The 27,208-nt window shown below is 45.4% G+C and overlaps 1 protein-coding gene across 15 annotated transcripts in view; it reads left to right on the top strand.

Annotated features, from left to right (window-relative positions):
- Nucleotides 1-1,839: 1,839 nt before the first annotated feature.
- ebf1a (EBF transcription factor 1a) overlaps nt 1,840-27,208 on the top strand; it is a 56,377-nt gene continuing 31,008 nt past the window's right edge. For 14 of the 15 annotated variants that reach the window (XM_062426314.1, XM_062426308.1, XM_062426311.1 and 11 more), the window contains exons 1-6: nt 1,840-1,973; nt 2,816-2,972; nt 4,001-4,064; nt 4,935-4,990; nt 6,330-6,403; nt 8,054-8,122. In XM_062426314.1, coding sequence (XP_062282298.1) covers nt 1,840-1,973; nt 2,816-2,972; nt 4,001-4,064; nt 4,935-4,990; nt 6,330-6,403; nt 8,054-8,122 — 554 coding nt within the window. The remainder of the gene's footprint in view (nt 1,974-2,815; nt 2,973-4,000; nt 4,065-4,934; nt 4,991-6,329; nt 6,404-8,053; nt 8,123-27,208) is intronic. The other variant, XM_062426310.1, reaches the window with a different exon arrangement.

Genomic DNA, 27,208 nt, shown 5'->3' with positions numbered 1-27,208 from the left:
ATTTCAAACCATCGGGCTATAACTGAAAATGTGTGCAGCGTCTTGCCAGACACACACCCCCCTTCTTTTTCTTTTTCTTCTTCTTCTTCTTTTTTGTTTGTTTGTTTTGTTTTGGGTTTTTTTTGGTGAACTGAAACTTTCTTGAGCTCATAATCTGCTACAGTGATACTGTGAACACTTGCACAGCTCAGCACAGTTCACAAGAGAAAACAGATACATCGAAGTTACATTTTACATGTTAAAATAAAGTCATTTTTCTGTTTGTTTTTTTAAAGCAAGATCCTTTAGAAGCTCTCCTGCACAATGTGGCAGATTAAAACATATATTGACGTTGACTTAATTTGACACATATGAGCGCTATAAAATGTGCACACAGCTGGTGCTGCAACTACTCTAAAACATTTTCCTCTCGCTGCAGTGTTGCACGTTTTTGTAACATAATAACGAGTCAAGCCTGATTTATCTGATACGTATTTTAAAATGTGATCGGATTCTGTTTCTTATTGTTTTGCAGACAGATGCGGGTTGTCTGTATCACATTTTCATAGCAGCAGCTCAAGTGACAACGAAGCAAACAGGCGATGGATGTTACAACCAGCCCGGGTCCCCTCTTCACTCTGCCCTTTAGTCTCAGCGGGGAAACGGCTTGGATTAAACTAATATCCTCCCTTGAGTTGATGTTTGATCATCGTGAATACATTAATTGTCAACTCTAAACACATGCACTAAAAGACAAGACACACACACACACACACACACACACACACACACACACTCTCTCTCTCTCTCTCTCTCTCTCTCTCTCTCTCTCTCTCTCTCTCTCTCTCTCTCTCTCTCTCTCTCACACACACACACACACACACACACACACATACACAAACACACACACACACACACACACACACACACACACACACACACACACACACACACACACACACACTGACATACACGAGCGCACACACTCGCGCCGCGCACAGCTTCTGGCTAAGTGGCTGGGGCGGGACACTGCGTGGGACAAGGCGGGGACAGCAGGCAGGCGGACGGGCAGCGTGCTGGTCGGGTTGGTGGACAGCTGATTGTCCGTGTTATTAACTGTGTTTGGGGGCGTTCCTGTTCGCCTTGTAGACCACGCCCCCTCACCTACTAGTTCTCCCCTGTTTGGTATCCCAGAGATGGTCCAAAGTGATTCCTCAGGGAAGAAAAGAGCGCAAATCACCGGAGCAGGAGCTGACTAGGAGCGGAGCCGCTGTTGCCCAGGACTGCCTCTCAATTGAGCGTAATCTTCCGTTTCATTCATCTGAACACAGGAGAAGACTTTGGAAATAAAGGAACGAAAAAGAAGGAGCTGTTTCATCTCCTCGGCTTCATTTCCAACTGTGGACTGTTTGTTACAAAAACTGACATTTTGCTTGTGTTTTTGTCAGCTGCACCTTGATCCGGGGGACTGTCGCCAACTCCGTGCAGCCTCTCATCCTTCGCTTCCCCTTTCATCGCTCTCACGTTGTTCATCTTCACAGCTGCTGCTTCTTTTTTTCTCCCCCTCCGTTTTTCTTCTGGAGTCGTTGACACGAGGTGCAGCTAACCCTGGATGCTGACAGCTCCCCTTTCCTTCCACATGTCGCATCTTTTGTGTACTTTGAAAAACACTCGTGCAACTAAACGCCAAGTGAAATAGTCCACGCCACTTTGCTCCTCTTGACAAGCGCGATCAAACAGTCGCAAGAGGAGGGGAGGCAGGGGAAAAAAGGAGGGAGCCAAGGAGAGGAGGATAGAGAGAGAGAGAGGAGAGAGAGTGAGAGAGAGAGAGAGATAGCGACAGTGTGAAGGTGCGTTTTGATGTTTGGCATCCACGAGAGCATCCAGAGGAGTGGGAGTAGTATGAAAGAAGAGCCCATGGTGGCCGGGATGAACGCGGTTCGGACATGGATGCAGGGTGCCGGAGTGCTGGACGCCAACACTGCCGCCCAGAGGTGAGCCTGAGGCGGCCTTGGCGCTGCGCTGACACCGGGGCGTGCATTGAGACCGGGGGGTAGAGCACGTTAAGATCTGCTGTGTTAAAAGACGGAGCGTCGGTATCACTTGGGGCAGCATGAGTCCCCAGAGGACGTAGTTGTTGGATAACCACTGTTCCCGCTGGCTTTATACGTTTTTAACTGTTTAGTCCAACATGATTAAAAAATGTGGCTAAAACTTGGTTTAACATATTTGTGGATTGAAAGCACAGTGAGCTGCGAGCAGCTTCAGGCTCGCAAGGTTTAAATGTAGGCTCAGATTAACTTTGGTGTTTTGAAAGTGTGCTGAGGGTTTTGTGTTCAGGCTTTTCGGCTCACTTTGTGGTTGTCTCTTTTTTTCTTTCGTTTTAATAATAGCTTTTTACTGAATGCATGCACAAATATTATTTTTAAGGTTTTGTTCTGAAAGATGACATATTTTTACTTTGAATCATATTGGTCAAGTTTAAAATTAAAATATGCAGGCCTATACCACCATGAAAGCAGCTGGTGTATCCAAATTATGTTTGTTATACAAATGCGCATATTTAAAATTCTATATATTATATATACTCTATATATTTTAACATATGTGTTTAATTATTGTTGATTATACCGCAAAGGGCGATTGTTTGCATTAGAGTGAGGTTTTTAATTAAACGATTCTCGTTTTAGAATGAACAGTGACTGAAACATAGCTTGGATTGTAGCTTGGATTTTAAAAGCAGATCCTTTTAACACTGCATTTTTTTTCTTGTTTTATTGAATTTATTATAACGGCCGTCGTCGTGCATGGTGCTGGTTTTTGCTTGTGTCCGCAGCGGAGTGGGTCTTGCTCGGGCACACTTTGAGAAACAGCCGCCCTCCAACCTCCGCAAGTCCAACTTCTTCCACTTCGTGCTGGCTTTGTACGACAGGCAGGGTCAGCCTGTGGAAATAGAGAGAACCACCTACATTGATTTTGTAGAGAAAGAAAAGGTGAGTTTGTGCACGATACAGAAATATAAATATGTAGCCTATATATTTACTATGTGATAATTTAATAAAATCTTCCAAACAAGCCTTTTAATGTACACATTTTAGTGGAGCAACGACTGATGCCTGACACAGTATACTGGCCTGTTAAATCAAAGTGATAAATTACCAGACTTGAGTTAACAAAGTGGCCAGACGCACACAGCAGGGATCACTGCTCCTCAACGTTTCCCTGATGTGATTTTTTTTACATGAAGTCTTGCAGAGTTTAGACTATTATAGCTTTTTTTTTAATTCCCAAAACTTAAATATACAATTCAGACCCATTTATATGAAGGTGTAGATCAAGTGCATACAGAGACTGTACTGGCAACTTGTCACTAATTATATTGAATCATATTTTTATGGCAGCTTCATCCTGCAGGTGTTGTCAGGCAAGATGTTTCATTTTTCAAACACATCAATATCCGTTTTTGAAACATTGATGACATGCCTGCGAGAGGTGTGAAAAGTGGATGTTTCACTCATACATATTTATTATTTTTATTTTTATTTTATTGCCCGTTTATCATTTACTTGATCCAGCATTAATAACACATGTAACGTTATTTACTGGATGTAAAAATGATAGATGTCAAACTGTTATTATTATTAAATGGGTTAAATGTTGTATAGCAATATTCTCAATGATTTCTATTTCCAGTTTATGTTAATCAATTTGTTCATGAGCCAGTTTTGTAAGGAAATGTTCTTTCTTCTTTATTTTCAAATATCAAATATTTAATTTGACAGAATAACGTGAATTAAAGTTACAGACTGAACCTTTTTCAATATTTATGCTGTCTGGAGATTTGTTTTTTTAAACGACTTGAATTGATTTACATTTGATCAAAGTCCTAGAAGTGATATGGCAGTTATCTAAATATATCCAGTTCAGACCATGCCGGTGGACGCGCACTAACAGTCCCTTGAGTCCTATGAGGAGATGGTTTGCTTGCTCTGACCGGGATTGTTTGGTTTAATTTTCATAGGAAACGACGGGGGAAAAGACCAACAATGGGATCCATTATAGACTTCAGCTCCTTTACAGTAACGGTGAGTTTGACTTCCATAATTTTTATGGAGCAATAACAAAAGCAAAGGGTGAATGAAACGCCAAAAAACCCGAGTGAGGAAAGTCAGGAAACAAATGTTTTTATAAGGTTTTGAGAGTTTAGTGTGATCTGTTTATTTTAGTTATTTACCGCGAGGGATCGAGGCTTTACCACTTTGGTAAAAATGCTTCAAATGTTGTTAATAATACTGAAATTATTATTATTGTTATTATTATTATTATTATTATTATTATTATTATTATTATTATTATTATTATTATTATTATTATTATTATGCTGATGTCGTTGTTGTGCTTTCTGCTTCTTAAAATAAATATAGCCTATATTTTCCTGTCGGCCTACTTTTGGCAGTGGCATGTTTTCCATCGTCCTTATTATTTTTAATTCTTTGTGCCTCAGCTGAATTATTCAGTTACGTGTACTACAATTTAGAAAATGTGTGTTTTGAATGTTGTGCTCATTTTCACCATTAAGTTTCTTAATACAAGTTTATAGACATCAAATCCATGAAAGTAAATTACATTTTCAAGATCCAAGCAACAAATACTGACAGGCATCAGTAATAGATTGAACTCATTCACTTTACCTGACTCATAGGGGAATTCAGAATGAATAAAACGGTGATCTTAAATATCCCCCCCAAATAACCCAAATGGGGAAAGCAAATGTGATATGAAACATGCTGGTTGCATTTTAACCATTGCTCTCTCTCTCTCTCTCTCTCTCTCTCTCTCTCTCTCTCTCCCTCTTTCTCTCTCTCTCTCTCTCTCTCTCTCTCTCTCTCTCTCTCTCTCTCTCTCTCTCTCTCTCTCTCCCTCTGTGTGTGTGTGTGTGTGTGTGTGTGTCTCAGGGATCAGGACAGAGCAGGACTTATACGTTCGTCTCATTGACTCCATGACTAAACAGGTAAGAGGTCCTGCATTAAACTATATGCTCAAAGAATGAAACTCTGCATCAGTTTGGTGCCTGTGCTAGCCCTGATTTTGCCCCCCACCTCCAGCCACTGCCACCACAAACCCCCCCCGCTCCCTCCTTTTCTCCCCCCTCTCGCCCCATTGCATGCCTGTGTCTGAGACCCTCAACTTCAGCATAGCACAGCCGCCTTGATAAACGACCTGTCTTACCTGTGGAATACATTTACAGAGGCCCAGAAAAGTAGAGGACATGTGTCCTCATACTCTGCCTCTGCACAGCAGCCAGTAAGTGGGGATGGTGTGTGTGTGTGAGTCAGTTTTTACAAGCGCCAGGCAGTATATGTGTGTGTGTGTGTGTGCGTGTTTGACTGTGTGATTGTGCGTGTAGAGTGTGTGAATATCTCGGTGAGGTGCAGAAGTGGTTGTGTGTTAGTGTTTGGGAGAGACAGTGATGCATGCCAGCTCACTCTTTGAGGACCTTGACCCTCATTTCCTCAATGTGAAACAGAACAAACTATCCCAGAGTGTGTTATGGCCAATTCAATCACACAAAGAAATACAAAGCCGCACATGTGGGCTGGCGTACACTGAGGGAATTCTCTGTGAGGATGAATTAGATAACGAAGAAAATAAGCCTCTTGAACGCTGTTTTGATATCAGGTCTTTTGTTTTGCCAATTCTGCCTCTAGTGCCATTAGGATTGAAGAGAGTTTGCCTTAGAATGAAAGGAGTAGGAGGGGAATTTGTTTGTGAGTGCACATAGATGTGTGAGTGTGTGTTTTCACGTTTATCAGTGTGTGTGTGTGTGTGTGTGTGTGTGTGTGTGTGTGTGTGTGTGTGTGTGTGTGTGTGTGTGTGTGTGTGTGTGTGCAGGGTGATCACAGCCCTGGAGAGCATGTTGAGTGGGGTTGGAGGGGTAACCAGACTAGATTTTTGGACGCTGTGCTGTATGGACCAGATGGTGCACTATACTCCAGTCTGGCAGTCCAACTGCTCACTGTACACCACATATAAGCACACGTGCACACACAAACACATATGTGCACGCGGGAGTACACACACATGCACGGTTACACACACACACAAATGTTTTCTCTCTTACTGTCTCTGTCAGAACAGAGCGTTCCTGTTCAGGAGGACTGGATTCCCACGATACACACATTTGCCAGATAGACAACACTGCTCCCAGATGAAAGACACAAACACACTTTTCTGTTGTTTTTTTCTTGCCCCTGCATCATGGTTCACTTTTTCTGTTAGAATGAATGTCACTCATAAAAATATAAATCACAGTAATAATCTTGATCTTTTTTTTTTTCGTCTTGCTTTAGGCGATTATCTATGAAGGCCAGGATAAAAATCCAGAGATGTGCCGGGTTTTGTTGACCCACGAGATCATGTGCAGGTAAGACAAAACACACTCTGGTTGAGCCAGTGCTTTACAGTCTGGATCAAGTTGAATGTTTCTTCACATTGGAGGTGTCTCTGTTGGTGTAAAGAGGGGGCAAAGACATGAGGAGCACTGCTAAATTACAATAGAAATCTTATCATTTTCCTCAAAGTGGGTTGGGGAGATGGGCCCTGGCCTATTTCTGTTGGTAGGCTTGTGTGTATGTGTGTGTGTGTGTGTGTGTGTGTGTGTGTGTGTGTGTGTGTGTGTGTGTGTGTGTGTGTGTGTGTGTGTGTGTGTGTGTGTATGTGTGTGTGTGTAAGTGTCTGTGTATATGTGTGCATCCCTCTCATGTTCAGCTAATTAGGACAAGGAAGAGCTCATTACTCAAACCCATCCTCCTTAGTCTGTGTAATACATGCAGTTTGCTGTGTCCTGACAGTGAGCTATGTACAGAAGGGGACAGACTCGAATTACACATAAAATACAGACACACACACACACACACACACACACACACACACACACACACACACACACACACACACACACACACACACACACACACACACACACACAAACACACACACACACAAGCATCACTCAGCATGTGACTGTCCCTTAGCAACCAACCATTTAGAAGTAAAATGCAGAGTTACATGTGGAAAAATGGCTAGTGGCAAAAGTGTAGCCACTTCCTGGTTATCACACAAGGCAATTTAGACCACTTGTTTTCATATGCTGCAGGAAACGGTCGAGATCAGAAATCTGATCTGGCTCTCCAAGCCTCCTGTCCTGAGGGACTCAAGAAAGTAGGGGGGAGGGTCAATCTACCCCCCCACTTTCTCTCACTATATTTTGTGTTTCCTCCCACACACATACAGTAGGTGCACACATGTGGTCTGATACAGGTACGCACACACCGACACGAATGCATGCACACATACGAGCAGGCAGAGAAGAAAAGTTAAGCGCAGACTTGATGATACTTTTGGGGGGGGAGTGGGGTGAGAATGGGGGGTTGACAGCACACAACAACACTGTTACATTGTACTGCAGTCAAATGATTCAGAAAAGGACTCGTCACATCAGTATGCAACCCCCTTCTACCCAGCATGCACTACTCCCCAGGTCCAGTGGGACCACTCTGTGACCCACTTCTGAGAGAGAGAAAGAGCAAGAGAGAGAGGCGGGATAGAGGGAGGGGACGAGCGCAGAGGAAAAATAGAGAACATAAGATGTCTGGTTGTGTGATGTCTGACAGAAACAGAGCTAACCTGAGCCCTGGAGGCTAATTCAAGTTTGTATCCAGCCTGATTCAAGCTCAGCGCTTTTGGTCTTCTTTTCCAAACTTTGCCTAAAAATCACCCTGCTGATCTCACTCCCTATAGCGCTAGAGCCCCTGGTCTTACTTCGACAAGCCCAACACAAATCCAATTCACGCTGTTTCTCAACTCCACAAAAGTCTCACGCCCTTTCATTCCTCTTTCTCTTTCCTGTACGCTCACCTGACTTCCTCTCTCTCTCTCTTTCTTTCTTTCTTTCTTTTTCTGCTGTGTCTTATCTATCCCTGTTGTTCAGATCTTGGTGACTAACTCCTCTTTGCCCCCCACCCCCCTCTTCACCCCCCAACACCCCCCCCCCCCCTCCTTCTCCTCCCTGCAGTCGATGCTGTGATAAGAAGAGTTGTGGCAACAGGAACGAGACCCCATCAGACCCTGTCATCATCGACAGGTAAGCAAACTTTGCCCTTTATCCTCGGCCGACATGATGCTGCGCTGTCATCACAAACACAAACACAGCACGCAGGATGTTTCAGGGGTGTGAAGAAGAGCTGTGTGCATTACGCAGGCGGCAAATGTTGAATCTTGAATTTGCAGAAAAATACAATAGCTATAAAAAATCATCATAAAATGTAATTGAAATATCCACTGGAAGTAAGATATTTTGCAATTTGGTTGAAAAAATGGGAGCTCTAGGCTGAATAAAGCCTGCCATGTGTTGGTTAAATTTCAACAACCATAATCGTCTGTGTAAGCAAAATGTGTTAAACAGCAGTAAATAATATCCCAGTGGTATGTGTGTGAAGTGGAGGAGCAATCTCAGAGCAGTTGAGCACTGCTTCAAGTGTGGTCAAACAGTGTTTGTGTGGTTGGGCTGATGACTTGGCTGATGAGAAGTTAGGGTTAGCTACAATCTGGTGTGTGTGTCTGAGAGAGAGAGAGAGTGAGTGTATAAATCTCTCTCTGGACTGGTGTGTTACTGAAGATTGTCTGCTGCTTTTGACACACTCACAGCATACGCACACTTTTCTTCGAGTGTGCACCTTTCCCCTGCCGTCATAAACTACCTCTGACCGATGCAGCAGCTTGCATGATTTACGATCAGTTGGGAAAAAAAGAAAAACCCTGTAGATTTACAGGCCGGCCTGTGCTGTGTGGCACGTGCGTGGACGTACAGTGTGAAGGAAATTATTTGTTTACACTTGAGCAATTGTTGAAGCGGGCAGATTTAAGCGTGCTGCTCCATTCATGATGGAGGGCTTACTTAGAAACGAGTAAAAGTATCTCCTTTTCTGACTGCATTTGCTGATCTATAACAAACAACAGCATCATCAGGTATTATTTCTGATTTGAATTTTTCACATTTGAGTGTTTGTGTGTGAGTGTTAATGAAGCAGTGACCTGTGCTATATGAGAAACACAGCTGTCCTGTTCTCACTGCTGCTCTGTCAAAAGCTACTTTTTACCTGCGTATGTATGTGTGTGTGTGTGTATGTGTGTGTGTGTGTGTGTGTGTGTGTGTGTGTGTGTGTGTATCTGTGTGTGTATCTGTGTGTGAGTTTGTGTGTGTGTGTGTGTGTGCCACCCTCGTTCCACTCCAGTGAAGCGGAAGGCCTCACCTCAGCGCTCCCTGAGACAGCTGCACCCCACCACGTGGCCTCAGACAACACGCCTGCCCATCACTCTGTGCCATATTTCTGATTTTTGTTTTCCTGTGTGCATACTTGTTGAGTTTCTCATCTGTGCACTCGCTCTGTCTTCACAGCACCATCCTGGCTCGCCATGCTTAAACTTTTCCCCCTTCAGCTTGCCGCAGTTTGAGCAGAGCCACTTTAGTGAGACAGGCTGATTTCTGCTGTGAGCAGCTTTCCCACACTGAGCATGTGTTGCGGTTGCTCACTAGCGGTATTCCCCCGACGCGCAATGGCTCAGGTGTGAGGGCAGCATTAACGAACAACAAATTAGAACAGGGGGAGGGAAAACAACAGCAATATCTCAGTTTTCCTCTCCAGCGAGCACTCTTTCTGGACAGGAAAATAGGTCAGGTGAGAGCAGAGCGATCGGGGGGGTTGGTAGCTCCGTTTTAAAGGGGGGGGACTGAAGGGGAATGAGGAGAGGAGGGTTTATACGTTTGCTCATTTAGTACCAATATATTCTTGGCAGTTGTAATAATCAGGGATTCATAAACAAACAAACAACTGTGAGGGTGAAACTGACTCAATTAGCATGAGTTCCCCTCCTTCAAATTCATAAAGAAATACCATCAGCAGCCCCTCTCCACCCTTGAAGTTATTTAGTTCGTTAAATAAGGGCTCGTTAGCCCTCTGCTGTTTCGCAGAGATGATTAGATTTTACAGCCCTAATTAGCTGGGCTAGCTCTAACTCTTCTGGAAGAGTAATGGGTCTGATTGCCTAATTAGCTCTCTCTCGTTAAGATGGGAGAAACAGGCCACTGCAGCAAAACCGCAGGAATGAGGAAAAATAAAGTCAGCTAATGAGTAACTTATTTGATTGTTAGGAGAACAAATCTGGTACAGTGTGGATCGGTAGCGCTCGGGAGAATCTCTCTCCCCCCCTCTTTATCTCATCTCTTGTTGAAGAGAGAATTTGTTTGGGCATTAAAGCGTCTACAAGGAGCAATATGATGCAGATTTTAATTATGAAGCATATTTGTTTAGGCTATGATAGCAAAAAGCACTCTAACATTTCTTGTTTTTCTATTGAAGTTGAAACATCCCCTTCAATCTGGCCTCTTTTTGGGTTTTTTTGAAAGCTCTGACTGTCTCAAATACAATTCCTCGCCTTATCTGGCGTGTTTAACCTTCAATTTTGATTAATTCAAAGAGACTTTGGCATGAAGTGTTGGGTCTGTGGGTGACACCGGGCAGAGGAAGCAGCTGAAAGGTGAGAGGCTCCTGTACGCCTCTCTGTGTCTTCCCCAGGGAAACATGTGTGGTCCACTTTAGCCTCTTACAGAAGCAGGATGATATGAGGGGAGCCCTTAACCCCCCCAACTCCACTTCCACCTCTCTCCATCACTCCTGGTTAGCGTAGGGTTAATCATATGCAGCCACTGCTAGTCAGTCTATCATCTGCCTGGATGGGCCTCAAATCACAAACACATTTCCCTCTCACCCGTGTACACCTTTGCTATCACTTAGCATTGCCTCTGCGCTTCTGTCAGTTTATCTCCCCACCAAACTGTTTTTGTTAATTTACTTGCTGCATCCATATAATTGCGGACTAATCTCTCAACCCTACTCGCTTTGGGGGTATGACTGTCCCTCCGGCCCCATGTGTCCTCTTTTGCCTCCTACCACCTGTGTCCCATGGCCCTTTCCTGCCTGTCCAGTTCCCACAGGCCTTCCACAGGGTGTCCCTCAGGCAGGTAGAGCTTCTCTGGAGGGGGGAGGCAAACTCTCTGTGACCAGAGATAAGGATCCACTGGATAGCTCTGCGTATCCCATGATCCCTCTTTCCAGTCACAGTGTGGGGAGGGGGGGTGTGGGTGTCAGGTTTACATGCACAGACAATGTTATTTCAGGTTTATTGCTGTTTTCGAGTGTGCGCTTGTGTGTGTGTTTGCATTTGCGCACACTCCTGCAGCCCGCTGTTGATGTGGCCCATTTCCTTGCATGCGTGTCTGTGCTTGTGTATCCGCATCAGTGTTGGTTGTTTCCCTAGGAGTGTGTGTGTGTGTTGATAGAGGCCATTTCCTGGTGAGTATGTGTGTGTCTTGAGTGAAGAATGTCGGGCAGGAAGTGCTCCTCCCCAGGAGGATGATGTCATGGCCGATGGTTTCCTGTTCTGCAAGCTAGTGGAACGGACTGACTCTCAGCTTCATGGTGGGTAGTTAGCATTTGTGAACCAGGTTTTGGTTGAGTTCCCAGCTGCTTCAGGTCTACACCTGGTTCAGTGACACAATTGGAAGGGACAAATAATCGTAAGAGCTAGCGATGTTTAAAAGATTGTGTTTTCCGAGCTAATGCATTTCGCTACATAGCTTGTTTGTCACTCCACCCCCTCTTTGTCTGCCTCTCTAGTGGGGAACCCCCTCATTGTTTTGGTTGTTATGTTTGGATGCACTTCCTGGGGTGAGAGGTCATGTGTTGCCTTGGCTGGGCTAACGTGCGCTAGTGAATAATGTATGTCATTGACTTTATGTCAGCCCTGCCAGCCCCCCAGCCGAGCCCACCCATGTTTAATTCATCCATCTCATTTGTGTGTGTGTGTGTGTGTGTGTGTGTGTGTGTGTGTGTGTGTGTGTGCACGCATGCGAATGCGTGTTTGTGTTTGTGTGTGTGTGTGTATGTGTGTGTGTGTGTGTGCGTGTGTGCGTGTGTGTCATTTAGAGGCTCAGTCTGCACCTGTCCAGCCATTAGCCCCCTTCTCATTTGCATTTGATGCTAATGTGGTTTACTGGCAGCGCCTTCCGTCCCCTCAGCTTAGTTTCACTTTCATATCCATGACTGTGTTAGTGAGAAGGTGAAAACACACTTCCTACAGCTATCCTACATTCTTGTGACTGTATCTGCTGATGTTTCTGACATCTAAATGTTGAGGTCTTCATAATTGCCCTTTTTTTTCAAGCCTCTGCGCTGTATAGATTCATACAGAATAGCCATTCCACTCTTTTTTTCTATTAATTTTCAACATGTTTTCTATTTTGTCTCTGATGACCAACAACAGTATCACTAGCATGACATTTCATTCCAAGACAAAGAGAGTCTAAAAACAGAGTCATGACACCCCAAGGGTTACAGAAGTGGTTACTCCGGTTCTTTATTTAAGCTTGCATGATCTTTCCTGAGCTTGTTTTGGTGTTTATCTTTAGGGGAGGGGAGATCTGAACAGATTATGCTGTGATTTTCAGCGCTGCCCCTTTCTTTTTAAAATATGTTTTCACATTGATGTGCTGTTTCTGTAGTGCAGTCTTCGGGGGGACAGCTGCATTAGATGTTATGGGAGACTTTAAAAAGGACTGGCCCTGAGCTTGTTGTGGTGTTTGTGCAAGGCTCAGTGGCAAAGAGGCAGAGTTGCTGGCTCATCGATATGCAGGCAGAACTCCCCTCCCTCAGGTGCTGGCTGCCTCACAAATCTACCTCATACACACACACATACACGCACACAAGAGCACACAAACATAGATACAGATGTGGCTCTCACCCTCAGATAAACTCATGTACAGTACACAAATACATATGCAGACGCACGCATGCGCAGTCTTGAGAATCCACAGGCATGCAAAACTATGAGCTTGCACACACATACACACACACACATATATTGACCTGCAGCTCTCTGCATCTGTTTGGTTGTGTTCTTTTTTCCCTGCGGTGCTTTCCCCCCAGGGTTGGAAGAAAGCGCAGCCCCAGGAGACGGACGGCTGCGCTGATTGACAGCAGGGAGTTTGGAGGTCGAGGAGCTTCTAAAACAGCGCTGCCTCTTACTCTCTCATGCGAACCTTCAGCACTCTAACCCCCTCACCCTCGAACAACTGGCTCGCTTTCATTTTGCAAACACCCCCCCGGAAAATAAATTAACGCATCATTCCAAGAGTAGACCTGGTTTTGTTTCCCCTGATATGAAACATCAAATTAGAGTGAGCTTTTTTTTTTTTTTTTGTGGTGAGGAAACAATGAGGGGCACATTGGAAATAAGCAGTTTTAATACCTAAGTGTGTTATCCTGAGGAAAGATTGTGTGTGTATTTTGTTGTTATGTTTTAATTCTTTCCCCAATAAACTAAACAGAGCTGCTATCACATTTTATAGGTAGTTACGCTAATGCTCCGCAGCTGAATGCAGGTAACAAACAGTTTATTAGGGCATATAAAATGTAATTTACAAATGTCATAACGGTGAAAAGTTCTGAGTTTCATGACACAAGAAGGTTTTTGGCGAGAGCTACTGTAAATAGCGCTGTTGTAAATCCATTTTCTCTTCAAACTGCTTTGTCATTACTGCTTGACATTCCCTGCTTGACCTGGCCACTCTCCTTGGCCGTTCCCTCTGCCTTTGTGTCATTGTTTGTTCTGTCCCAGAATGAAGGGGTTTGGCCGGCCAGAGCTGACCCAAATGAGTAGCGTCCTACTTCTCTGAGAGCTATTTAAGACATTTTTGGTGTGGTAATTGCAGGACGGAAAGATAGAGATAGAAGGGGAGTTAAATAGAATGAGGGTATATTTACCGTATGAAAGGCCTCATGTATGACGTGCAACTGTGTGTGGTACTTCAAGTGAGGAAGCAGTACCGTTTTCCAGGATTTAGTCCGTGACTCGCCCTAGAAGATGCGCTCAATTTGCTTTTCAAATGAGGCGTGAAGAGCGCGAGCGTGCGCCTCTCGATGTGACGCTATACATGGTTATGTGTGTGCGGGTGTGTGGCAAGAGCGAGGCTTTGTTTTCTCAATGCTCTGATGTGTGTGGACAGTCACTGCTCTCTAGCTCACAGCCCACTAAGTGCTCTCTCACAGCCAATGTGTTACATGGCTGCCTGTGTTGCCGGTCGTAATTGAATAGACACACCAGCTCCTCTCGGTGAAGGATACTCAGGCCTCCTCTCCCAGCAGGCTGAGCCAGTGTGTCATCGAGCAGCATGGCCTCCAGCTGCCCTGATCTCAGCCCTCGCTGATGATTCATTGTTTACTGATTATTTCTGCTAAGTGAGAACGCAGACAGTGCGCCTCATGCCAGCTCCATACCCCCCAACCTGGCGTCTCACTTCCTATCAGTCAGTTTCCATCCCAGCCAGCCTCTCTATCTGGCGCTTTACCTCAGCGCTGTAGCCCAGGATGTACGTCCAGGTGTCCAGGATGAGTGTTGGTGACCCGCTGTGCCCAGGCAAGATGTATCGTCTGTTGATTGTTTTCCATCAATCTGTCCAGGAAGAATGGATCGCTGGCCAGGCGCTTTGAGCAGCGCTCTCAGTTTCACACGCCACAATGGAAGGAAAACCTGCACGGCATGGGGGAGACAGGGAGGGAGAGATATGTAGTGTGATAGTGGTAGTGGGATTCTGCAACAGAAAGTTTTAGCATTTAAATGATAGGAAAGATCTTTTTTTTAACAAATTCAGATCACTTCATGTGAGATTTTTCATATTTTCTGCTGGGGGGTGGGAGTATTTCATTTTCTGCAAAACTTACTGTAAGAAAAACATATACTCCTAATCTTATGTAGGCTGTTTAGTAACCATATCATTATCTCCAAGTTCAACCTTTTCATTTCTGCTCTTACACATGAGTTTTGTGACATTGAGCTTGACTAATTTGAGCTGTAATGTTAAGAGACAAAAGAAAATCTTCAAGGGAGTATTTCTGCCGTAATTAAGCGTAAAGCAGGGACGTCAACATGCAGACAATTATGGTCAACAGCACTGTTCGATCAAAGGGAGGATATATATTCTTACAGTCCTAATATATTCTTTTTACTTTGCATTAATCATCAACAAATGAGACCCAGCACATGTCACTGTTCCACTTCAAAAAGCCGAGCTGAATTTAAAGGCCTTTGTTTGTGTTTATGTAACTGATGAGGGGAGACAAAGTAAGGCGTAGGCAATCGACTGAGACACTTTGTTGTTCTACACCGCCTCACCCCTTTGCGTGTGTGCTTGCTAACGTTGTTTGTTTGTTTACCGAGCGGCTTGACCTCGCTGAGAGGAATGTTCGCTCGTTTCCTTTTCTTCTTCTGCGTCTCCTTCTGTGTTTTGTCTCTCTGGCTACCTCTGATTTTCTCCATCCGACGTGTCTCTCTTCTTCTCTCTTTATCTATCTGCCCCATCTTCTACTGTATGTGTCTTTTCTTTGGTCCTCCCACTCACAACTCCGGATTTAGGTTTTTTGGTTAATCACACTTGGAATCCTTCTGCGTTTGAGCGCTCTTTCCTCGGCAAAGCGCGTCTTCCTCGATGTCTGCGTGGGGCACAGGAGAGAGTCTCGCTAATTATCCTGGTTATTGGCTTCTCCAACGCAGGAGCTGTGATTTACATGAGGTGACATTCAGTTCAAACACACAGACCTTCACAACCTTTTTCTGGAAAACAATTAACAGCACTGCTTTCTCCTCTCTCTCTCTCCCTCCCTCCTTCCTGTACCCTCGTTTTTTCTCCTGCTACACCACTCCCTCACTCCCTCTCTCTCTCTCTCTTCCTCTGGCTATTGTCTTCACACAAACAGAGAGAATTTACTGCCAAAATAGTGAGGGGTGTGCAATGGGGCGCAATTGTGTATGTTCTGCTGCTAGTGATTGCTTGCTTGTTAATTGACAGTTATTCCTCTGGGTGGATATTGAGAGAGGAATTTGGAGGAGCTTTTGAGTGAAGCTGACACAGAGAAGGTATTAACTTCACTTTTGCAGGATTGTAGCAAATGGTGGTCCTTAAATCGTGCCACGTTTGTGCAATAAAAGCACCCTGATATAGAGCTGCACCCGTTTTATTACATCTTTTTCCATGTCTCTGACCCCAGAAAATTCAAGTCACACACACACACACACACACACACTCAGGGACAGATATATAGCCCACACAGGCACGTTCAAACACAAAGACCAACTTACAAGCGTGCCGTTAATGAAGCGTGTCTCTCTTCTGTCATGACGCCTGTGTTAGCATGACAAGATGTTTACACACACAATCACGGCCGTGCCTGTGATGTGGGCAGGGATGAAAGCGAGATGAGAGGAAGAGGGAAAGAGGAGGCAGAGACGTGACGGTGAGCGTCGGGTATGGACCGCTTTTCTCTGTTTGACAGGAGGACAGTTGTAACAGTAGCCCACTGACAGCAGAGAGAGAGGCAGCGAGACTTAAAGGGATAGATAGACAGATGCAAGAAGAGAGAGATGTACCAGCAGGAAAATGTTCTGAAAAGGAAAGACGTTTTTTTTTCTCTCTCTCTCTCTCTCTCTCTCTCTCTCTCTCTCTCTCTCTCTCTTCATACAGAGGACTCCTCTGAACTCAACCACATCCTTGAATCTGGAGGAAAACAATTAGATCCACCCGGTTCCCCTTGTCCCGCAGTGTAGATTACAAATGAGCAAACCTGGCATTTATCACATTACTACAAACATTTATTAAAGCCGGTTCCCCTCTAAAGCTGCAGAGATAACAGTGGGTAATTGCAGAGACTGGCTCTATTAGTTAAGTATGCCTAATGTCACTGCCTCAGAGCATTAATGGACGCTGTAGTATTATGTTCCTGCGCTCATTACCACCCCACTCCCCTTCAAACAGATACACACACACACACACATATTCACACACCCTCTCCCCCCCCTCCATTGACCCTGCAGCAGGAGTCTGTGCCACTCTAATGAGAAATGGAAAACACTACTCCGCAAGCTCCAAGACACACACACACACACACACATACACAAACATAGGTCTATATGGACACACACACTCGGCGGGAGCCATTACAAGGGGACAGAGGGGTACAATAGTATAATCACACACGCCCAGGGAAACAATTGTGCCGTTATCAGAGTGATCACATTATAAAAGTTTAATAAACACCAAACGGCCTAATGGTGAATTAGCCCGCATCTGCCCTGTGTTGTGCCAGGCTATAATTAGTGATTTTACAGAGACAAACAAATGTGTTTTTTTGGGGTTTTTTCCTCGCCAGAGCTTTTCATAGTCAACAGATTTGTGCATTTTTTTTTATAGTTGGACACAAATTACCCGCCAATGTCCAAAATTAAATGAAAAGGCGTGTGGCTGTGATGATTTGTGAGGTTTCCAGTCTGTGATGTCGACTCGAAAGACAGCGAAAGTCGCCCGTGTCATCGTTGAGAGAAACACACACAAACATTGAACCATTGAGAGCAAGGGTTTGGCTCAAGCCCCAGTCTGGTTTTCTAAGTGGTACTTGAGATGTGTATGGAGAGAGGCGGATGGGTGCTTGAGATTGTTGAGGAGAGAGAGAGAGAGAGAGAGAGCGAGAGAGAAAGTGAAGGAGGGGGTGGAAAGAAGAAAAGAAACAGGAAGGGACAGCAGTGAATGACGTGGAATAAGTTAGACTCCTTCCCTCCTGGGTAAAATCAGCAGTTGGGTGTCTATTTTGATACCTGTGTATGTGCATATTTGCATGCGTGCGTATGCGAGCATTGGCGTTAAATCGATGACAATTTATAATTTACAATCACAAGGACCTATCACTTTTTATAGGGCCTCCATCTTCGCTCATCAATATTACATCAGGATCCAGACTCTCAGCGTGAGGGAGCAGGAGGGTGAGAAAACGGCTGAGGAGAGAGAATATGGCTTTGGTCCAGTGTGTGTGTGTGTGTGTGTGTGTGTGTGTGTGTGTGTGTGTGTGTGTGTGTGTGTGTGTGTGTGTGTGTGTGCGTGCGTGCGTGCGTGTGTGTATGTAAGTGGGGGTGGAGGAGGGCATCTGCTGAGGTTGTAGAAAACATCGCTTCCAGCATACACAAATGTGCAAACGCATACCCTACTTCACATGTGTGTATGTGTGTGTGTGTGTGTGTTTGCGTATGTGTGTATGTGTGTATGTGTGTATGTGTGTATGTGTGTGTGTGTGTGTGTCTGTTTTTTGTGTGTGTGTGTGTGTGTGTGTGTGTGTGTGTGTGTGTGTGTGTGTGTGTGTGTGTGTGTGTGTGTGTGTGTGTGTGTGTGTGTGTGTGTGTGTGCTTGCCAGCTGAGTGACAGCTTAGTATTGATCTGTGGGAGGCCCCGGTGTCATTAGACCCAGTATGGACCAGCAGGCACACGTGGAGGTCAGGGCACGGAGTTTGTTCGTGTTTGTGTGTGTGCGCGCGTGTGTGTGTGTGTGTGTGTGTGGAGGACTGGGGGACCAAGTGTTCAGCAGTGACAGGCTCAAGCCTCTGAAAGAAAATCAATCATGTCATAAGAGGAAGGTTTCCTCCAGCCTCCTTCTCACTCTTTCTTCCCCCTCCTCCTCCTCTCATCCTTTCTCCTCTTGTCTCCCCTTTTCTCCTTTTTATTCTTTTCATTCTCCTCAACACTTTAAACTTCTACCACTCCCTTCTTCTCTATTTACTGCCTCTCTTTCTTCTTTGAGCATCTCTGTTCCTCTGCCAAACACATGCACGCACGCACATACACACACACACACACACACACACACACACACACACACACACACACACACATATAGGATACCTGGGTCAGAACAGGGGTTGCATGTGTGATGTGTGGATCAATCCAAGGGGTTATCCTGGCAAAAGCAGCCATTAGTGACAGACCTGATCCTGGATCAGCCCTCATTAACTAAAAGGGCACAGGGGCTGTTTGTCCAGATAAAAGAAATGACCCCAAACCAGGGCCAATTAACTGAGAGGGCAGAGACTAGTTGAATTGATGGCATGCATCGTTTTGTTTATTGGAAGTTTCATTGGAAAATAACCTGATTAGTTTTATTGTGAATTTAAGCTGTCCTTCAGTTATTTATTATTAAGGATGAATGCACACACACACATGCTCTCTCTCTCTCTCTCACACACACACACACACACACACACACACACACACACACACACACACACACACACACACACATACACACACACAAACACACACAGACAGGGCATGCATCCACCTGTTCTCCTCGCTCCTCTCTCGCCTGAGGGGACGAGTATGGTAGATAACAGTTTGAGTGGGCCTGCTGCAAAACACTAATCAGACTTAACACTGCCTAATTAGTACAGAGTCCGCTGATTGGCTTACAGCAATAATTAACACAGGTGAGAATAATTAGCTCCCCATAGACCTGTTTGTGCCTGTGTGTGTGCGTGTGCATATGTGTATGTGTGTGTGTGAGGAGGATGTTATTATGCAGTCTTGGTCCCCAGTGAGGCTGAGGAGGCAGAGAGAAGAATCAAACTCATTACTGAAACCAGGCCAACCTGTGTTAGGTGCTCTGCTTTCCCACACCCAGAGAATTAGCCACAGAGATATCCACCACCCCTCTCTCCCTCTCTCTCTTCCTCTCTCTCTCTGTGTGTGTGTGTGTGTGTGTGTGTGTGTGTGTGTGTGTGTGTGTGTGTGTGTGTGTGTGTGTGTGTTTATCCCTGTCTCCCTCCTTCCTCTGTCTTGCTTTCTACTTTTCTCCTTTTCCTTCAGCCCCCATAACTGATGAGTGAAGGTCCGCTAGGTGAACCTGTTAAGATAAGATGAAACAGAGACATGGGGCATCTTTCTATCATATTCTGTCTCTCTGGTGGTCTGCTTCTCTCTTTTATCCCCCGCCCAGCCTCTTTCAATCCCTCTTCAGAATTGTAAGAACAAAATAGTGGTGGGGGTGGGACATGTTGGCAAGTGATGTCTTCCTCTTCATATAAAAAGCTTGTACAGTGAGCATATAGCCTCTCCTTCTCCATAAAATTGTATACCGTACACTTCATGAACTACTACTTACCGCCTGGCTGTATATAGAAGATAGTGAATCATGCTCAGCCAACGCCTCACGATGGCTTTCCAAGAGAGAGAGAGGGAGAGGAAGAAGGAGATAATGAGAAAGACAGAGAGGGAGAGACAAAAGAAAAGAAATGGGGATGGTATTTTGCTGAGAGACTGGCCGTCGTTCATCAGTCTGAAGCAGCATGGTGTCCTCCATCTCACTCTCCCTGGTTATTTTTACCAAAGTACTGCTTCTTTGATCAAGCCAACATCACAGAGAAGAAGACGGGCACGCAGACATGGAGAGGGGGTTAATATTGGAACACAATTGACGGCTTGTCACTTTTAGCTCCGAGGCACCAACATCACCGAGTAGTTAGTTAGGTGCCGGAGAGGGAGATAGAGGGGGGTAACACACACACACACGCATACACACACATGCATGCACACACACCTTCAAGAGCTTTTTGTGTGCTAAATAAATAACAAGCGACAATGTAAATTGGTGTTTTCCTGGAGTGTGCGGCTGCTTCTGGGATGTATTTTTCATGTCAAGACATTTTAGAGTGGTTTAGGAGTGCAGGATGTGCAGATAATGAATTTAACCCTGCAAACTGTACACACACACACTCTCATGCACACAATTTTACACTTATACATTCATATGGGGTGTGGAGTCGAATATTCACTTGACCACAGGTGTACCGCAGTGCTGCCAGCATTAATATGGGGCTGACTCCCGCCCCCGTCTACTATTGTTCTCCACCCACCAGGGCCCAGGGAGGTGCCAGGGGCGACATCAGCCTATAACCATACACTAGTAGAGACACAGTGGGAGAGGGAAAGCTCATTGCTGGCTGACTGATCTCCAGTCTCGCGCTGACAAGCCTCCCGTGTTCGCTAGATTTGTTTTTTTTGTGTTCACTCCTGGTAAACACTTGCCTCTCAAAACAGGCAGCTACTACCTCTGTCACACCGAGGCTGTCAACACAACATTCAGCACACTGTACTCCACATCGCACTGACATAGAGATGTATGCATGAGCGGAATGGATGTACTCAAAGGAAGCTTAAATGCATATAAGAGCTGTTAAAGCTGTGTTTATGGGTGCATTTGCATAGTGTTCGTAGCCTTTTCTGCCGTGTCTCCTTTCTATTCACACACACACACATACACACACAATGCACTTTTCCCTCTCGAATACCCTCAACATGCCTTCCTGACTAAAGAAACAAAATGAAAAAGGTTGATTGAGGCAAAACAAGGAAGGTTGTTTTTTTTCATATTTCCTGTTTCAATAATTAATATGCATGAGTTTTATGGCCGCTTAAGATGCGATCAATTATTCATTAACAGCATGTTAATTGCATCCACAGTCGTGAATATTTAACCAAACACTAAATCAATGGGGTCGAATGAGCAGCAATATGGACATTTTATAAGCTTTGCCAAAATTAGGTTAGGCTTTAATGAAAACCGCAGAGAACAGATTGAACAGGGAGGGAAATGTGAAGAAATAAATAAAATGTGCAAAAGTAAATGAACCAACTTCACAAAAAGAAACACATATTTAGAAATCAGACAATATGAATAAATTCTAAGAAGCAAGATGCAAGGTTGTTGACTCGTAACAGTGTAGTCTCGGACTCCTTGCCTTTTCTTCGGCTTTGTCTCTTTATTCTCATCTCCTCCTTTTTTAAATGGAGAGGATGTAATCTCCTCATCTCTGCCCACTGTAGCCAGCCTTTTTTCGCTCTCAAAGACTCCAGACTCCTTTGTCCTGGATCTTTGTGTGTGCTCGTGTTTGTGTCTGTGTGCTCCGTGTGTGTGTGTGTCTGTGTGTGGGTGTGTGTGTGTGTGTCACAGCGGTGTCTGGACGGTGACATTTCTCTGCTTGGATAACCATCGCGCCCTCTGTCCCTCTGTCCCTCCAGCCATGACGCAGGGTAATGTCACCTGTCAGTCTCAAACTCCTACTTACAACCACTGTCCAACCCCCTCCTCCTCCTCCTCCTCCTCACTCTCCTCTCCCCTCACCCACACGGAACACCACCACCACCACCATCGGTCCACCACCCTCTCACCCCGACCCCAGCAGCTCCTTCCTGGACTTCACCTGGGAGACAAAGCCCTCAGCACCCCCTTCTCCCTCCTTTTGTCTTCATCTACGGTACCTCATATGACTCCATATCCTCCTGCTCTTTACCTGCCGTATATCCAAATGGCAACCCCACCCCTTCTTACCTTGCACATTTGCCCCCAGGACTTCAGAATATGGAATGGGAAGACATCTCATATAGTGAATGGGAAAGTCAGGGGTGGGAAGTTGACTTTTTGCCTGGACCCTCGCGCGCCTGTTTCCAATTACTCTCCCGGCACAGGCGGGGTGGAGGTTTATGCGTTATATGGGAATGTAATTGACTATAACTGCCCTCTTAACATTAACCAGGTGTACTAGCTGAGTGTGTGAGATTAGGCCCCGGGTCTTGGCCGTTATGTGTGGACTGGCTATGTAGTTGTGTGTGTTGTTGTTGATGTATTTATACCCTGCTGCTGTGAGGTGCTGCCCATTAGCACTGCTTTTAAATCTGACATTTTTCCTGTGTGTGTTTTTGTGCGTGCGTGTGCGTACATACATACTGCTAGGTTCTGTTTGCATTCGTGCCTTAAGTTTCATCTGCCTGTGTGTGCATGTAAGAATGAGAGGGAAAGTAAAAGAGGCAGGATACAGATCCAGCCCGCTTCAAGGGGGGCCTGACTTTACAAGGACGAAGTCAAAATGGGCCCATTCACAAGGCTGACACACTGTGATTTGTATGTATAGTGCTGTGCAGCCTGCGGGGCACTAGCCCAGAGGCTATCACAGACACCCAGACCAGTGCACGAGCAGGGGAGGGAGGTGGATGGTGACTGTGTGTGTGTGGAAAAAGAGGGGTGTGTGTGTGTGTGTGTGTGTGTGTGTGTGTGTGTGTGTGTGTGTGTGTGTGTGTGTGTGTGTGTGTGTGTGTGTGTGTGTGTGTGTGTGTGTGTGTGTGTGTGTGTTGTGTGTGTGTGTGTGTGTGTGTGTGTGTTGGAAAGGGAAGCATCAACAGGCTGTCAATCAAGCCCCGGCCACAGCCTGTCACTCCTCAATAGAGCTCGTCCGGGGGAGAATGGGAGTCCCTGGGACCCTGAGAGGAGAAAGGAGGAGGTGCTGGAGGGTGAGGCGGAGGAAGTAGGGAGGAGGTGACTGTCTATCTGTCTCTGTGACTCGGGCTTGATTTGATATTTGATACCGAGCATGTGGCATTTGAATGCAAATCTATTTTGATCGTCCCACTGTCTGATAGGGTTAAGAGGAATCTATAGGGGATATGCATTTGTGGGTGCATGCATGTATGCATGACACACGCACACACACACACACACACACACACACACACACACACAAAATGGGACTCAGAGGAAATATTCACATGGATTGTATTGCTACTTTCCAAAGCAATATAAAGATAGTTTACGCATAATAAGATACAATGTAATAATTCTGAGGTTACAAATAGCTTTAGTGAAGTGATCTTTGACTCCCTGTGGTTAAAGTAGGACAGATGTCTCTTTATGTGCAAAAACATGTCAGTATATTATATATACATCCTGTACATTGCTGTGTGTTTTAGTACGTTTGAAAATGAAAGGGTGTGCAGGATAATTATTTTCCCTGCGTGCATGAGGATTGTGTTTAAAAGCAAGCATGCCAAGTAGGTAGACAGACGGACAGCTAGACGGACGGATAAAGCCAGTATTACTGCAGTATGGAAATGCGAGGCTCAGTTCCCTCCCAATTAGAGCAGTGACTTCTGAAATGCCATAATACCCATTAATTAGCAGGCTGCTATTTTCTCAGTGATTTGGCTAATTAGTCTGCGAGGCTCTACACTATCTGGACCATTATTATTGGGTTGAAGCCATGCAAACACACTCACGTACCCACACTCATGTGGGAGCGCAAACACCAGCACGCTCACGTTCATATACATACTGTACAGTGGAAGAGATACACATTGCAACAATTTCCCCACAGTTGAGTGACCCTAATTTAAGTGACACCATTATACGCTTCAGCGGCGGCATAGCACAGCATGAGAGAGTTAATGGTGAAGAAGGGGATGTTGATGAGCAGTTACACAACGGTCGCCCTCTTCTTCAACTATATTCTCCTCATAACATGTTATTATATGCTGTTATGCACTGATAAAGCCCAACAAACAGCAGTACTGGCCTGTCCCTCCTCTGAGACCCAACAGGGAAGCATTTCAACCCCTTGTAATGACTTGGCGTGTGTGTGTGTGGTGTGTGTGTGTGTGTGTGTGTGTGTGTGTGTGTGTGTGTGTGTGTGTGTGTGTGTGTGTGTGTGTGTGTGTGTGTGTGTGTGTGTGTGTGTGTGTGTGGGGCGCTCTCTTCTCGACAGTCCATCAGTGTCTCCCACCGGACAGACAGGCCACTGACACAGCACCACGAGGCCAGGAAACCTTTTCAATCACTCCCTCACTTTTCCCCCTCTGTCAGGTGGCAGAAAGGCGTGATTGATCTGTTGTTGCTCCTCGGCGGTAAAGGAGTGGAAAGAAGTTGTGTTGGGTGAAAAAAAAAGGTCTGGCATGTGTGACAACCACTTTCATAAGTTTATTAATCATCTTCATCAATAATGCAGCCCTAGCCCTGCTGTTGGTCGCCATGCAGCGTGTGTGTGTGTGTTTGTGCGTATGTGTGTGTTTGCATGCAGGCAAGAGAGAGTGTGTTCACACTCCTCGCAGCCCGATGAACTTCATAAGTGTCCCATCACCACTTTAATCAAATTACTTATGAACCAAAATTGACAGTTTTCATTAATTATAAAGGATTATTCTAATTGCGATTCAAATTTATTCATTTAGAACAGACGGCATTCAGTAATGTTTCAGGAAATTTGCATATTAAATGGAGAGGGTAGGCCATTAGCTATGCTAATGTATGCATAATTCCTTATTTTGTGATTGGTGGGCCATATGTAGCAGGCTGGGGGTGTGCAGGTGAGGAATCTAGAAGGAGCTGTAATATGTTTGATAAACACAGAGGGACGCAAGGCCAAAACACACGCTAGACATGAACACACGCTCACACAAGCACCGTAAGACGCCATACATCTCTGCTGAGCTTCACTCTGTCTTTCCCCTGTCACACACTCTGTCTCCCATTTTCTCACCCTCTCCCGCTCTCTGTTTCCATATTCCTCCCTCAAGACCCATTGGAGGGAACAACTTTTCACCCTAGAACAAACACAGCACACTAATTAAGTTTCTGATTTCTGATCCTGCTGCATTTAGAAACATAACCTTGAGCCTGTGTACAGTCACAGTCATAGTTATGATTTAATACGGTGCTTAAATGGAACAAAAAGAAAGAACTTTTGCAAGCGGCACATTCATCCCCACAATGTATGGGGCTGGTCCCGGGTTGACACAATGCTCTTTATCAAGCTATATATAGTCGATGCATTATGCATTAAGTTTAACATGTGCTTAAATCAACACTATTCAATATGAATACATCAGTCTTCAACTGAGGTACAGAGGAGAACAGTTAGGGTAAATGACTGCGCGGGGAGGCACACAGGCAGGCATAAGCATGCGGTCACACACACACGCGCGCGGTCACACACACCCTTCGGCTGTGCGGCGGCGTCTACCCAAGCTGATGACAGGGCCATTATTCACTGGTCAGTCCCACGAGGGCAGGGTTTGGGTTGAACAGAGTAGCAGAGCGTCCCAGCATGGCAGGACAACGCTGAGGTGAGAGGGACCAGGACCCTTCATTACTCCTGTGGTCTGGGGGCCTGGAGCTCTCTCTCTCGCTCTCTCTCTTTGTCTCTGTCTCCATCAGATTAATGGGCCAGGCCCGACAGAGGAAGTGTTTCAATCAGCACTGCCTGCCAAGCTTGTCCATCACCCAGACAGCCTCTTATTCATCATGGCTTTGATACACACACACACACACAAATGCACACGTACACACATACGTACGCACAGATGTTTATTTGGCTGCATTTCTTCCTCAGTGCTCTGGTGTAAAGCTGGGCCACAGGTAGTTATGTTATCAGGCTACAAGTTGTTGTACCCATCACTGCCAAGCAGAGAGATTGGCCACCTTTCAATGCTCCCTGCACGATTTCTCAGTTGAATTTTGAATGATCCTTTTTCGGATGAAATGGATGAAACACAATTGGTTAAGTGTCTCTGGGACTTCTGTCCCCAAGCTGGGACTGGAGCTCCGGCTCCGCGGGAAATGAGGAACTATCTCTCCCAAGTGGGGCTTCTCCCTGAGCGGGCGAAGGCACAGTGCAGATCCCCCTTGACCCACCGTCTCCCTCCTCCAGGGTCCATTTGTTCTGAGAAATATTTAACGACTGGGCAAATTCAGCTGACATGACATGCACACACATTGAGCAGATACAGAGGAGGAGGATGGGACGATGCACGGAGCGAGCTGGAAATTAATTTTTCAGCGCTGTGAGATGTTCTATTTGAATAAATCATGACACTTAAGATAGACATGAGGGCAATATAGAGGTGCTCGCCACTACTTTGAGGAGTGGCACTCCAAAGGAATGAAGCAAAGTGTGTGTGAGGGGCTGTCTTTCTTTGTCCGTCTGCCACCATGTTTCTCCATGTTATTTCATATTTTCATGTATGTTTATTTTATAATCTTTTTCAGTTTATCTGTCTGATATTAGTGTTGTACATGTAAATGGATGTTTCTCTCACAGTAAACTGGGCCACTGCAGCTTGTTACAGGCTGGTGTCCGAGGCCCAGGGCCAGGCCCAGAGACAGACCTGGTTCTAGATTATTAATGACCCCCCCTGTGGAGCCAGGCCCCCTCCCCCACCCAGTGCCCCCCTACACCCCTGGGGTCAGCCTGCATGGCTCCTGGTGCAAGGCCCCCCTCATAAATCTCCCTAAATTAGTGTGTGCGCACATATGTGTGTGTGTGTGTGTGTGTGTGTGCTTCCAGGCTTAAATATATACTGCAGGCAGGCAGACAGGTCACCAAGAAAACAAGCCAGTCAGGCTCTTGGTTGAAGTGTCAGTGATGCATGGCGGTAAGAGTGAAAGAAAGAGTTGCAGAGAAAAGAAAGAATACGAGA

Source organism: Scomber scombrus, chromosome 9 (assembly GCF_963691925.1).
Source record: "Scomber scombrus chromosome 9, fScoSco1.1, whole genome shotgun sequence".
NCBI lineage: Eukaryota > Metazoa > Chordata > Actinopteri > Scombriformes > Scombridae > Scomber > Scomber scombrus.
The sequence above is the reverse complement of the archived record's forward strand: the minus strand, read 5'-3'. Positions and strand labels throughout refer to the sequence as shown.